Consider the following 14,405-nt stretch of genomic DNA (forward strand, 5'->3'; position numbering starts at 1 on the left):
GGAGGAGCAGAGTAGGGGGGACAGGGCGGGGTGGGGGGGACAGGGCAGGGGCGGGGGGCAGGGCTCGGCTGCCCGTGACACCCTCTGCAGGCCCAGTGCAGCACAGACTCCAGCGGCCAGAGCAGCTAGTCCAGAAAAATGCAACAATGCCCGGAATGGAGTCTTTCCACTGCTAAGAACATTTTTGTGGTACTATAACGAACTGACGAGCAAATCCTCAGGATCCTCAGGTATGTGCAGTGCTCAGCCTGTCAGAGCCCGGTCCGTGTTCCTTTTGGGTCATCTAGACTGTTCTAGGCACATGTGGATCAGGAACTTCTAGTGAGGGTCCAACTCTGCCTTGAAGGCAGCCCATCCGGGCCCTGAAGATGACTCACAGGAAGGACCTCTCCCCCTAAGCTTTAGCTCTCAGCTCTAAGGCTTTGTGCTGTCTGGAGAACGGGAGAGAAGCCTGGGCCACACTGGCTGGGGCTGAGGAACCGAAGCCCCGGTTTCCTGGCGACAGGCCCAATCCAGCTACTCGCTCGTGGCAGGTGGCTGCTGTCTGGGCGGCTTATCCAAGTACTGCGCCCCTCAGCTGCAAGCCTCTGCGCTGACCCCAGGAGAGGGAGGGGCAGCCTCCCAGTCCCGTCTCGTTGTCTGAAAACCATGGCCAACACTTCCGGTGGGGATTGATTCTGGGCATCGGATGAATTAGTGCGAGCCAAGCCCGGCCCCTGTGTGTGGGCCGCGTCGTACACCATGCTTCTCCCTGTCATGTAACACACGGGATTGTACTCACTCCTGAATTTGTTCATTTGCACCACGTTCGTGCTTGTTCTCAAGAGTTAAGAGAAACATGAGCTTATTATTTTTAGTAGACATTTGCAAACCCTCGTAGCCACAAGAGCACCTACAAATGCTCACTCGCCTGCTTCCTGTGCGCCAGTGCCTCCTCTGACAGATTTGCTCTGCAAGGATTTCATGTATCATTTCTACGGGGTCAATCAGTACTCCTCGGACCCATCGGTTGGCAGGTCAGCGTCCTCCCTGAAACTGCAGAGGAACTCACTCTGCGTGTGCGAGGCTTGAAGTCGGGCTCGGAGACCCATTCCTTTCTGAAAATGCTCCTGTGCCCCGAAGAGCAGATTCTGATCAATGTTACGTGGGTGGCACACTTGACCGCCACAAGAGAGATCAACCAAAAGAGGTGTATGTCAACCCAGTTCTGGAAAGAAATTAATTTTTTTCTACAGATTTTTTTTCCTGTACTACCAGACCCTATCCATCCAAAAGTGCATAAAATCAAAACCCACCTGACTTGAACCTGCTTACTTGAGATCCTCTAGTGTGGAAATACCAGGGTGACTGTGATAGGAAACTGACTCTACCAGAAATATGCACAACACCTCTGCCCTCAGTGCTGATTGGACAACACCTCTGCCCTCAGTGCTGATTGATTGGACAACACCTCTGCCCTCAGTGCTGATTGGACGATGCAGAGAAGTCTGGTGTCTGGCAGGAGGTACCTCAAGGCCCCTTCCCCTGAGAGTCTACATTGGTTGGGGTATCTGAGAGAGAGGGAGAGAGGAAGAGAGAGAGAGAGAGAGAGAGACAGACAGACAGACAGAGACAGAGAAAGAGACAGATACAGAGAGAGAGAGACAGAGAGAGGAGGAGGGGGAGACTGTCTCGTTCACTTCTGTACTTGGTGACAAGTGGCAGGGAGATGACCTTCCTAGGTCATGGCGGGAGTTGAACTGAGGTCAGGACCAGAACCTCCTTCCAGAGAGGGGACTGCAGGGGGGGGTGGAGCGGGCAGAGGCACCCAGAAATCGGGGGGCTCTGGGAGAAGGACTCGGGGGCCTGACCAGCTACGGCTGCACCGTGAAGTGCGATGGAGATGAGGTTGGGAGTGACAGACAGAGCCAGTGCTTGCACGCTGGGGAGCGGCGAGGTGTGGACTTACTTTCTGGAGGGACCCTATCTTTGTGCGGGCATCCGGATAGACTGCGGTGATGCGGATAAAGCCCAGTTACATGGCCGGTTCCATCACAGCCGGGGGTTGGACACTTGCTCTCTTTCTTTTCTGTTCTTGAGGGATCTAAAAGTGACAACAGGTGCCGAGAGAGTGAGTGTTTACCAACCGAAGACAAATGTGGTTATTCAGCAATCTGAAGAGACCGTGGCTAAACAAAGAAATAAAGCAGGGGTCAGGGCCGGTGGGTCGGCGGACTGCTGCCTGGGTGTCCTCGGCATGTGGGCGATCTGCTCCCTTACACAACGGAGTCACGAATCAGAAAGAGCTTCCGCTTTTATCCGAAAGAAAAAGAAAAGCCTATCCCTGACCTTCCCTCTTGATTAATTGATTTCCCGTGTGTTACATGATAATAAGCTGTGTTGCTCAAAGAAATCAATAGAAATAGTGATGAGACAGTTGCCTTCTTAGAGAACAAAACTCCACACCACTGTCAGTCAGCAATTGCTGGTAAGATTCAACCAGAGGGTGAGATCTGCTCAAAAACCCTTGCGCTGAGTTCCTTCTGATCCAGAGCTCTGGCCGCCTCTGATATCAGCCGCGGAATTTGCCTGGCATTGACATCAAGCCTGCTGCTTCTCAGCGCAGCTGTTTAGCACGTTTCGTTTTCGTTTTTTTAAGTGAACTGAACTCTCAGAAGGCACTGTAAGCAAATGACCAAAAGGGTGGAAATCCCACCTGGCAGAGGTGGTGGTAATCAAAAATGCTTCAGAAGCCGCCAGAGCAGCCATTGGTTTTGATTTCTTCGTCTATACTGTGAACCAGAGGAAGGCCCGTGTACGCTGTGCGTGCATGCACAAAATTAAGAGGAAATGCTTGCCTAGAGCCTGGGAGCCCCCCGCGGTGCCAGTCAAGGGCCAGTCAGAGCAGACGTTTGGTCCAGAATTGAATGCTAGATGCCAGAAATGTGACGATATTGCTAATAAAATCATTTCTACACCCAGAATTGACCGCACAGTTCACAATCATGCAGTACAACAGCTCCAGAGAATAGCCCTGATGCGGACCAAACGCTACGTCTGCATGTGAAGTCGCTTTTGAAAACCAGTTGCTCAGATCACCAATGCAGAGTGGCTGTCATGGTTTGGTCTGGGGAATGGCAGTTCAATTTTCAGCAATTTAATCTTTTATATGGATATTGCATCAACCTGGCCAATCGTGATGGTTAGAATTGTTAACAATTGTTAACAGTTCACTTATTTCAAGGAAAAGCATTCTTGATTTTGAATTTTGTGCCTCTTGGGCTTTGCTCTTAGTCACTTATGAGCCCTGGGGCTTGGTGTACGACTCCTGGCACCTGCCAGTGCTGTGGCGCTCACAACAAGGCTCGGATCCGCTGCTGGTCTGTCCTGCATGGTGCAGCCGTCCGGGCTGAGCCTGTCTAGCGAGGCAGCATTGGCTTCTGTCCCGCACGCTGGCTTCACAGCCTCTGCAGACAAGCCTGATACTACGTGGCCGTGCCTCGGTTTCTACTATGGCACGCATGCGAACTAACTAGCCAGCATTTTGCTGCCTTTCAGTGATTTCATAATCATATTTGTGAGATTTAATCAATATTACTATAAAATAGTAATGGTTCCAAAGGAAAGGATTATTTAGAATCATAAGCTGGAGAACAGAATTTTAACTGGCTATAAGAGATTTGTGGAGACCATGATTAATCATTAATTTTTAATCATTAAGTGATTGCCTTTAACAGGATCCTTATGAATTCTCGCAAATTATTTTCAAAGTGCTTTGGAATTAAGTACAAATTTCCATGAAAAGCCATGTGGCTCAAAAGTGCTTCTGGCTTTGGAAGACAACAGGTCATGATCTCCTCCCGGTGGGCGAGGCCCGGCTGCCCTGTCTGCTCATCTCCATCTCTTACCTGTTCAGATTCCACTTAGTCTTTAAAGGAACACAAAACAGCTAAGCACACAGGAGACCAACATTGAACAAAAGCCTGTCACAACCTATAGGAACAAAAGGTGTGCTGGATTTGGCTTGTGCTCCTGGGTGGAAAAGGCACAGTGTGTCTTTTCTTAGCAGCTAAAACCTCTGGAAATTTCCATCCAGATTTGCACTAGCTTTGAGGACTGTGGCAAAGGGTGATGTGGAAGGTGCTGTCTGATCTCTGCTGTAGGAGCAGAGGCTGTGACACTTTTGACTGTGTGCACATGTGTGTGTGTGTGTGTGTGTGTGTGTGTGCATGTGTGTGAGGCATTGTCGCTGCCGTTCAGCACAGGGGGGATCCCGCGACTGGGTTGTTTTTAAGGAATCTGCATCCGTTTACTTTGCTGGACTCTATATAGCTACAGACTCACTCAGAAGACTGCTCTTGTCAGTGGCAGAAGATGGAGACAGAGCGGACGAGGCATGCGTCATTGCTTCCCGCCCCGCCCCATGCCAGCAGGGCAGGGCTGCTCCCTCTCACTTTTTAACGTTCCTCCTCATCCCTGTCCCCACTTATTTACAAAGGTGAAACAAACAGTTTAAATGCCATTGCTTGCAAAATAACACTAGAACAAAAAGCTGTCAGAATTTGCTGAATTTGGAGACCAACAGAGACCAAGGAAGCAGAGGCCACACAGGCTCTGCAGGGTCCTCTCCACCACAAACTCTCAGCACCGATCGGAGAGACACGCACTGTCTGTGATTCCAAAGCAGAAGCTAACACGTGCTCATCTAACAGCAACCACTGCGGGCGCGAGACAAAAGGCACTACTTCTTCCTTGAAGTGCTTGGCTCCTGCATGATTCTCAAAAATCCAACTAGAAACTTCCAATGGATGGTTTGAGCCGATCTTACTCACAATGATAGCTCCACAATTCAGTGCATGGATGCTGTGTTTACAGTCTTCCCAAGGCCCCTAGCAAGCCTGAAGCTTCGCCGGGCCAGGACACACACCCCTGCGTCACACCGCACACCTCCAGGGCTCTAGACTGTGTCTTCCGCACCCACACACTGGCCAGCCGGGAGCCGTGTGCTCTGGCGCAGGCTTGTCTCCTGCTTGGATGTGCTCATGGGTTTTCTAGCGGGCCACAGAGCTACGTGCACATCGAGAGGAGAACACACACCTGTGCCCCCATCGAAATGATGCCTTTTTTTTTTTTTTTCTGGTCCTTTGAACTTTCTATAGCAACTGATTTTCAAACTAAATTCCTGAGTCTTGTTATGAGATCCACAGAGAGAAAACTCAGTATTCATAATTCACAGAATTAAACGCAAGACAGAAGAAAGGAACATTTTTGGTGCAAATATAGAAAGATTTAAGAAGTTATCAATTTCATTCTTAAAACTTTTCCTTACTGAGTTCCAAAGGCATCTTGTGCATGAGATACATACGATGCCACGCTTCTACCTGAAGCGGAGGCCTCGAGAGACCCAGGGTCCTTGGTTCAGGTTGGACATCCACGCGTGCTTTACTTACTGCAGATGTGTATAATGTATGTGTGTGTAGTTAATTCTGTAGATGGATACAGCTACATGCCCGTACGCCTTGCAGAACAAAACTCAGCCGGAGCGATCGTGTTGGGTAGTTCTGAGTGTCCCATAACAAGCGATATTTGAGGAAGGAAGATACCAGCTTCCACCGTGCAAAGGGGTCTGTGGGGGGAGGGGCACACTAAAGAAACTGCTATGGATTCCAGCCGAGCCCATGCCGTGGCTTGCATAGCAAATGGTTTCCATTCCCTGACTGTCTGCGATAATGAATGTGCGGTGCTGACCTTATCTGAAGCCATTGCTCATCCTGCGGCTGTTTGGTTTCTATCAGGGGTGTTTTCCATGGGGGCAGTTTCACCAAGAACTGTCGCTGGGTGATCATTTTATAAATCACACGGCCACCTATCTAATCCAGTTTATAAGATGTGTGCCTCATCTCTGGTTCGCTAATGGCTACAGGACTTCCGTCACTGAACAGGGCTCTAGGCCCGAGGCAGCCCAGGCCTGCCCTGCTGCCCTCTAACACGAGTGTGCGGGTGCTTTGGCCTGCCTTCTCCCACTGAGTGTCCTGGGGTGCGTCTGCCCTACCAACGGCACAGAGCGCTGCCTCGTGTGTATCTGCACACACGTTTCACTTGCTCTCCTGGGATGCCGTCACCAACTATAGCTGTGGAATAGACTGTCAAAGTGTGCATTAGAGAGAAAACTCGGTGTGGCTGGTACTGTAGGCATTCTCTGCCGCGCTTAGCTCATGTGCTCACGAGGCAACTTACGTTAGGTAGAAATATTACCTTTACCATAGTATGGCTTTTTGACATGACTGTCACTGGACTTGGGCCTCCTGTCCTCCCCAGACGGCTGGCGTGGAGACTGGTCCTCAAAGGGTCTCATGGCGTCCCTCCGCCCGGCGTCCAGGGCCATCTTCTCCCGCATGGCCTTGGCCCGCTCCGTTTCCAGGGCGATGGCCTTCTCCAGCAGGGTCAGATTGCCCTTGGTCATGTCAAACACCTCCTCAGACCGGTCGGAGTTCACGGAGGCCGCATCATCCTCCCTGTCCGGACACCCGTCCTCCTTCGCACAGCTGGAGAACGTTCTAGACCGGGGGCTGAGCTGCTCCTCCAGCCGCATGAGGTTCATCATGTCCGAGTAGCTGCGGTCCGGCGTCCTCCCCGGGAAGTCCTCCTCGGGCCGCCCGTGCTGGCGCAGGCCGGCGCCGGCCGGCTGGCTCCGGTCCTGCGGGTTGGTCTCGCTGAGCTTCCTGGCCAGGTCGAAGCACTGATTCCGCAGGCACTCCAGGCTGCTCAGACACACCTCCTCGTCGCTCTCCTCCACCATCTTCTCCATCAGCCCGTTGCTCATGGGCTTCCCCAGCATGACGTAGTTCAGATTCCTGCCGTCCTGCGGGGCCGCACCGTCCGCGTAGCTCCGCTCGCCCAGGTTTTCCGAGAGCACCACCCCGTGGCCCTGGGCCAGCAGCTTCAGCGAGTCCACGGTCTCCCGCACCACGTCGCTGTCCAGGTCCAGGCTCAGCTCGCCCTTCCGCCCCAGGCTGTCGTTCTTGTCGCTGTCGCCCTCCAGGCTGTTGGAGGTGCTGCTGTTCATCTCCGACTCGGTCCTGGCCCGGTGCGCCGCGTCCTCGGCGATCTTGCCCAGGTTCAGCAGGGACTTGGCCACCAGCTCGTCGTAGTTCTCGTACTCGTCATTGTTGTTGTCGTCCTTCTCTGGGTCCTGCCCGACGCGAGAGCTGTGACAGCTCACCGGATGCTCATCTGCAGGGAGAGAGAAGACAGAGAGGAGGAGAAAGGGAAAAGTGGCTCTCGCGGGGCGCTTCCTGCAACAGCACGGGCCGCGCGGAGACAGCGCGCACGCCGGTGCACAGCTGGGTGGAGTCTGCGGACGGGCCCAAGAACCTGAGGCCCCTTAAGACCGTCACCATGAGCTGCTGGCTCCTGAACTAACCCAGAGGTCACACAGGGGACGCAGCAAGCATCGTTTCCAAGGGCACAGCACTGTTCTTATCCCCCCCCCCCCCATCACAGTGCTGTCTAAGGGTTCATGAACTTCCTTTCTTCAGCCTCTTGAACAGATGTTTGCAGCGACTGCTTTGAATGGCTGACTCTCATAGTCGTACTTAGCCAAGACAGAGGAGAGCCCCGGGCTCCTGAGCCTCTCAGGAGGACCCTGCATGTGCAGAGCCCCCAGCAGGGGGCAGTGTGAGAGCCCAGCCCAGCCGAGGCCTGCTGGACAGGCCGGCCCTGCCGCCAGTCTGCACTGTGGGGAAGCGGCCGCCGAGGACCAGCTCTGTGGCAGGCTGGGAAGCGGGCAGAGGCACAGGGTCATCCAGGACAGGGCTGGGAGGCTGGTGTGACGGCCACACCTACGCCGTGCCGTTTAACTGGCCGCGTGCTGGGGAAATCTGCGTGAGGCAGGGAACGTGGGCATGAAGTCTTACTCACGCCTCTTTATTTCGGAGTGCTTGCGGAGCCCCCTCCCCCCGCACTATCAGAGCCCCGGCTCCCACCAGCCCGCATCTCCAGCATTTTTGTGATATCGGCGACATTGGAAGGCTTCTCTGCTGGTCCGCTCAGCTAGGCTAGCTGTCCACCATTTCACAGCTCACTTTTCCTCCCACGACTCAAGAAGCATAGTGGGAATTTTCCACATCTAATGCTAATCTGAAGGAATGAGGTACATGGACTTGTAGAAAATGCTGGTGCTCAGTTGTGGATCTTATACGGAAAAAGTTTTTGTAAGTGAAAAAAGAAGGATTTGGAGCTGAGTGTAGCAATCATGGAAAACATCTTTGTTTTCTGCCTAGGACCAGCAGATATCCCAAACCCCAGCAGGCTGGTCACCACATCACTCACTCTCTGAAGAGAGACAGTGTCTTTTAGACAATTACTACAGGTCATTTTCCTTATTATAAAGATAAACATAGCCCCAAAGGGCAGCAAGAAGACAGGAAGAGAACAAGGCCATCAAACGAGATCAGAGCATGCACCTGGCCCCCGGGCCGCTGCCCAGCTCCCGGAGCGAGGGGATCCTGATCTAATGAAGCGTTAGCAGCATTTTATGCCCTTGATGTCTGCACTCATCCGCGCCCCTGGGCAGCACCCGTGGATGACGGCAAGGTACCGTGTACCCTGTGCCTTTGGTGGGTCTCACACACAGGGTCTCTGGGCCCGTGGAGCTGATCAGATCAACTTAGATACGAGAGGACCCGTGAGAGTTGGATCAAGGAAGCAGCCACAGCCAGGCAGGCGTTCTGTTCCCCAGACTTTGAACTCTTCACTGGGTCCTGGAGCATCAGAAGGAAGGCGTCGTTGACACTGGTGAGCCGCACAAGAAAGTCCTGCTGCTCCTCTCTGCTGCCCACACCGAGGCGCGGGGCCCTGGGCCTCTCTCCCCTTGCTATGGGTGCGGAGGCTCAGGCTGCGTCCCGGGCGGGCTGCCCCCACCTGCCTTCCACTCCCCACTCCCCACCTGCACCTGCTACGCCGTGTGACTGAGGGTCAGCCTCACCTCGATTCGAGTCTTCCCAACTCGTGGCCGGGGGAAGATGGAAGGGAGACGGACAACTTCCCATGGCTGCCCAGTGGATCCATGCAGTGAGAACAGGCTGTGGAGGGAGGTCCTTCGCTGCCTGGGGCCGGCACGCAGGGGAGCCGCTCTGCTGTGGGTGAGTGTGGCGTCATGGGACCCTCCACCGTCCTGGGCCAGGGCCCAAGCGTTCAGAGCCCAGTGGCTCATCTGACAGGTGGGGCTGGCAGGGCTGCCTGGGCCTCCCTGTGACCCCGTAAGAACTCCAACAAGCCTGCAATCCTAGCTCCCAGAAGGCTAAGATCTGAGGATTGTGGCTCCAAGTCAAGCCTGGGCAGGAAGACTCTAATCTCCAGTTAACCACGAAAAAGCTTGAAGTGGAGCTGTGACTCAAGTGGTAGAGTGCTAGCCTTGAGCAAAACTGGTCAGAGACAGTGCTCAGGCCCTGAGTTCAAGTGGAGAACCAGTACACACACACGCACACACACACACACACACACACACACACACACACACACACACACACACACGCACACGAATTCCATCACCAGGACACCCTGCAGGCTCCAGTTCTAAGCACAGCACAGGTGGTAGCTGTGTTGTAATGCCAAGGAACAGGAGCCTGTTCGTTGAAGGAATCTGGAAACACAGGCACAGCATGAGTTGGCTTTTCCCTGAGATCAACATCTTGCAGCTGACAGCAGGGAGAAGGGGATGGCTGTGAAGATGGCAGGTGTGGCCCTAGACTTACAGGCCACAGGCAGCCTCAAGTTACCAGTGTGGAGCGGGTTGAGAAGTGAGGCGCTGGCCTTGCCTGGAATCTGGGGCCTGGAATCCACTCGGGGAGCTCTGGCTCCTCACTTTCACCCAAGTTGTCTTCCTAGTTATGTCTTCTCTGAGGCTAATGAAATGAGTCACATGCAGACAAGGGCTTTGGCAAATAGATCAGAATTTCCTGTGCCAGACAGGATTAAAATATGCTACAAAAGCTCCACGAAATGAGCATTCCAGCCATGAAGTTTCAAGCGTGGCTGGTCTCTATTGAGTGCCTGGTGTTCTATCCCAGAGCTCGCTTTTCATAAAGCTAACGTTCATGTGTGTGTGAGCTGGGGGGCAGGGCTGTTTAGATAGACGCCTCAGGGACGTCGAAACCCGCCACTTAGCAGAGCTCCAAGCTCAGACTCTGAACCTCACCCTCTAGCAGAACCCCACGATTGGATTATGGCAGAGTCAGTCTTAGTGGTGACAGCAGTTCTCCAGGGATGGCAGAGCTGTCACGCTGAGATGGAAATTCTGGATGTTCTGATCCTGCTACCCCCAGATAATGAGACAGAGCCCAGAGCTCAGAGTCCCCCGTGGCTGGGCCTGGGTGACCTCAGCAGAGACTCACCTCCGTTTTATTGCTATAACTCGGGTGATCTTAATCCTCAGGGGAGCTTTATCAAGTAATTACAGAGCTGAACCATCTCCTCTGAGTCAGGTTTTATGAGCAATTTATGCTCTGATGATGCAACCAGTCTGAAGACTTCCCTGCAGTCTCTGTCAGATGCTTCTCCTCCACCTCCAGGTGAGGGCCCGGCGTGAACAAACGGTATGAGCTGGAACTGCCGCAGCCCCCACAGTGCCTCAGAGCCTTAAAGGTAGCTGCTTTCTAAACCAGCATTGGATTGGCCTCAGAAATGAGTATCTAAGTGGGCACCAGGGCCTCAGGTCTGTAGCCCATTACTTGGGAGGCTGAGGTCAGAAAGATTCCAGTTCAAGGCCAGCCTGCTCAACAGAAGCCCCAGGGCTGTGTCGTGTGCAAACCTTCCTAGCTGCATGGGGAGCTGGGATCCGAGGACTGGCTCTAGCTTCAGTCCGGAAAGTCTTCCAGACTCAATTTCCATGGAGGGAAGCTGGGGGGGGGGCACGCCTGTGCTCCTAGCCTCCACGGAAGCCTGACGTAGGTGGACTGCGGCTCAGGCGCCTTGGGGAGGCTGCAAAGCCTTGTACAAGCGTCTAGTGGAAAACAAGTCTGGAGGCTTTTCAGTGCTAGCTTAACAAGCACAGGGCTGAGCTCAAACCCACCCTGTACAGAACCGCATGAGCGAGGAGAGGAAGGAGAGAAGGAGGGGAGAGAGGAGAGAGAATGCAATAAATAGACCAGCATCAAACTCTGGCTTGCAGTGCTGAGATCTGATAGGCTATTGGAAGATGATGGGAAGGGGGAGGCGCTTCAGGAGCAGCTGCGGTAATGGGAGAGGAGAGCTGGAACGTGGCACAGATGTGTGGTACAGGCCACGTCCCCTGGACCGTGGCGCACGGCGCCCTTGTGTATTAAGTGACATTGTCGGGGCAGAGAACGCCTGGGCCGTGCGGACCCAGGGTTGGAGCAGATCTGTCACCGCTGGTGCTCCCAAGGGGCGGGTTCCGGGAAGGCAGGCGCCAGGATGGGGGGCACAGGGCTGGGCACAGTTCTGGCGGGCACAGGACTCAGCCTCCCTCCACCCCTCGTCCCTGCAGCCTGGACATCCCGGTCCTTGACATAACCTTCCTTCCCGCTCAGGATGAGAGTGGCAGACCTGCTGCCCGCCTCTCCTTCATCCTCGGTGGACGGGTGGGACTCAGCGGGAGGTCTCCTGAGCTCATGCTCTCTGGAGACGCGGGAGGGGCTCTGGCTGGCAGCCACTTTCCTCCAACCCAACCCCGTGGCTGGTGGGTTTCCCGGGGTCACGGGAGACTCTGGGCGCGCCTGCAGCGGCTCACCTGAGTCACTGGACTCACGTCCCTGTGCCCATCAGCTGGGTGTGTGCCAGGTGGCCAGTGCTTCCTTTCCTAAGCCACAGTACATTTGCGCTGGAAGGGATTATGAAGATGGCCCGCCATCCAAGACCTCTAGTCCCCCGGAGAGGTGCAGGGCAGGGAGGGAGCTCTGTGTGCCAGGCTAGAGGTACCTGGTCGGTCAGCTGCCACCGCGTCCCGGTCAGTCAGCTGCCACCGTGTCCCTGTCAGCTGCTACCGTGTCCCGGTCAGTCAGCTGCCACCGCGTCCCAGTCGGTCAGCTGCCACCGCGTCCCGGTCGGTCAGCTGCCACCGCGTCCTGGTCAGCTGCCACCGCGTCCCAGTCAGTCAGCTGCCACCGCGTCCCGGTCAGTCAGCTGCCACCGCGTCCCGGTCAGTCAGCTGCCACCGCGTCCCGGTCAGCTGTCACCGCTCTGTCCAGCAGCGTTTTCATCACACACAGACCCCCCCCCCCGCCATTTGGAGGGGGTAGGTAGTCTGAGACGGCAAAGCAGAGTTACAGCAAACCCAGATTTCCAAGAAACAGGATCTGTTTCAACGGGAGAGGCCAGCCTGAGCCTGTGTCCATCCTGAGAGCAGATGGGCCAGGACACAGGCCTCCGAGAGTGAGGGCCTGCTGCACGCCTTAGTGCGCTGCAGCTCCCGTCGAGGGCTCGCCTCCACACCAAGACCAAAGCCACACGTTCCAGCACTTTCCCACTTCCAAGCTACTAGAAGAGCCTCTCTGGCCCGGCTGAGCTTCAGCGCTGGCAGATGTCCCCAGCCGGCCTGGGTCCCCGCGAGGCCCCGGCCCTTGCTCAGCGGATGTGGCTCCAGCCCAGTTCTGCCTTCTCTGTCTCTTACATTCTCTCCTAAACCACAGGGCGGGTCTGCCGCTGCCCGGCTCTGCACTCAGTGTCAAGAATGGAAACAGCACTCTCGTGAGGGCACGGGTGTGTGGCCAGCTCCCAGGCACGGGTGCCAGGGTGCTGGGGGCCATGATAGGAGGAGGCATCAAATCTGCTCTTGGACACCAGTCAAAGGCCCCAAGGTATCTCCTAAAAGCTGTTTACAATGAATGGTAGACATCTAGGATAGATTTTCCTACAGCCTGCAAAAGCTACTGAGTTAACAGACTCAAGCAAGCAATCTTCCTGGTTGGACGGCTGGACTGACCAGACGGCCCCCTCGCTCTGCAGGCTCCATGCGCCACCTTCCCTGACATCTGGAGGTGTGCACAGCTGTCCTCTGCCTGCACACACCTGCTGAGGAGGAAGACCCGCAGTTTCAGCTCCGGGGTGGCCCGAGGCCAGCCTCCCTGCGGCCAGGCCTCTGTCCCGCTCCCGCCGTGGGGAAGAGCACCGCGGGCAGGCGGACACGTGGGGCGCACGTGGCCAGGGCAGCATCAGAGCCGGAAGAGGGTCGCCCGTGGCCCCTCCGGCCTGCCCTCCTCCCGCAGGCCTGTCTGTGCCATGCTGGCTGCATGGCTTCTTCCCACAGTAGTGCCTGCTCTTGTGGGGGTGAAGCCCTGTGGGCGTGGGTCATGTGCAATTGCTTCAGACATCCCTGGCCTGTTTTCCCAATGTTGTATCAGCTCCCCTGCGGCTATTTCTGGGCTTTGGCCTCTGTGCCCTGAATATCTAACTGGGAAAGCGCCACTTGCTTATCTGCCGGCGCAGCACACACACTGGCCTTCAATCACTTTGCTCCAACTGCTTGCTGCTGCCTGGTGCCGCTCACCCCCCCCCCCTTTGTAAGTCAACCCCTCTGGAGCAGCCAACGCCCCCAGGCCCCAGGCAGGGGCCGGGCCTCAACCCTCCCTTCCCCCCCCCCCCCCCCACTCTCAGCAGCGGCTGGCAGACAAACAGGCAGCACACAGCCACCTCGTGCACAAAGGTGCCTACCCCGAAACATGTACTGATTCTGGCTCCTGTCGGGGCCTGAGAGGAAGTCCACGGCCTACAGTCAACAGGCCCCCACTCACGCTGACTGAGGTAACAGCCGCCTGAGAAACGCTGCTGGAGAAATGTCTCTCACAAGAACTCCCTAACACCAGAAATGGTGTCACGGAGCCCTAAGAGAGGACACTTGGCTGTCTCCTCACGGTGAAGCTCATTCCTGAGTGGAACGTGGTCATTTCCAGGAGACAGCCAAAGGAAACCCGCAGAGCGTCTGGAGGGGACCCGCCCCGCCCTCCCCCCAATGCGGCACGGTCACGGCTTTGCGGGAGGATCCCGCTGCTCCAGGGCAGCAGTGAGCACCAACGCCACTCGTCTGCTCACGCCCACCGCCGTCCGGGGGTCCCATGGATGCTGCACCCTGTGGTCCGTGAAAGACCAGCACGAGTAGAAAACGAACACACAGGGAAGCAGGTGGGAAGGCAGGGTCTGGGAGGAGCTCCTGGGGGACCCCGAGCAGAGACGGGAAGGAGAGGAGGGAGGTCTGCTGGGGATGGCGCTCAGCGTGCACGAAGGCTGGAGGTGGGGCCGTGGACAGACACACAGCAGCGCAGTGTGCGGAAGGGCGGTGGCGGTCAGTGAGGATGGGGATGTGGGCAGAGCCAGAGCACACCACTGTCAAGATGCTGACCTCCGCCTGCTGACGCAGGGAAGGTGGCCGTGACCTTGGCAGAGAGGTGTCCAGTGTGGAGCTAGTCCCACTG

General features: G+C 55.7%; 1 protein-coding gene across 1 annotated transcript in view; it reads right to left on the minus strand.

The window, feature by feature from the left end:
- Positions 1-14,405, minus strand: part of Myt1l (myelin transcription factor 1-like) — a 170,952-nt gene that overhangs the window by 117,483 nt on the left and 39,064 nt on the right. Inside the window, exons 5-6 of the mRNA XM_013028870.1 lie at positions 6,235-7,212; positions 1,949-2,083 (exon numbers count right to left, since the gene is read on the minus strand). Of these exons, the coding sequence (XP_012884324.1) occupies positions 1,949-2,083; positions 6,235-7,212 (1,113 nt within the window). The remainder of the gene's footprint in view (positions 1-1,948; positions 2,084-6,234; positions 7,213-14,405) is intronic.

The sequence above is a fragment of the Dipodomys ordii genome, unplaced genomic scaffold (assembly GCF_000151885.1).
Source record: "Dipodomys ordii isolate 6190 unplaced genomic scaffold, Dord_2.0 Scaffold115, whole genome shotgun sequence".
Taxonomy (NCBI): Eukaryota; Metazoa; Chordata; class Mammalia; order Rodentia; family Heteromyidae; genus Dipodomys; species Dipodomys ordii.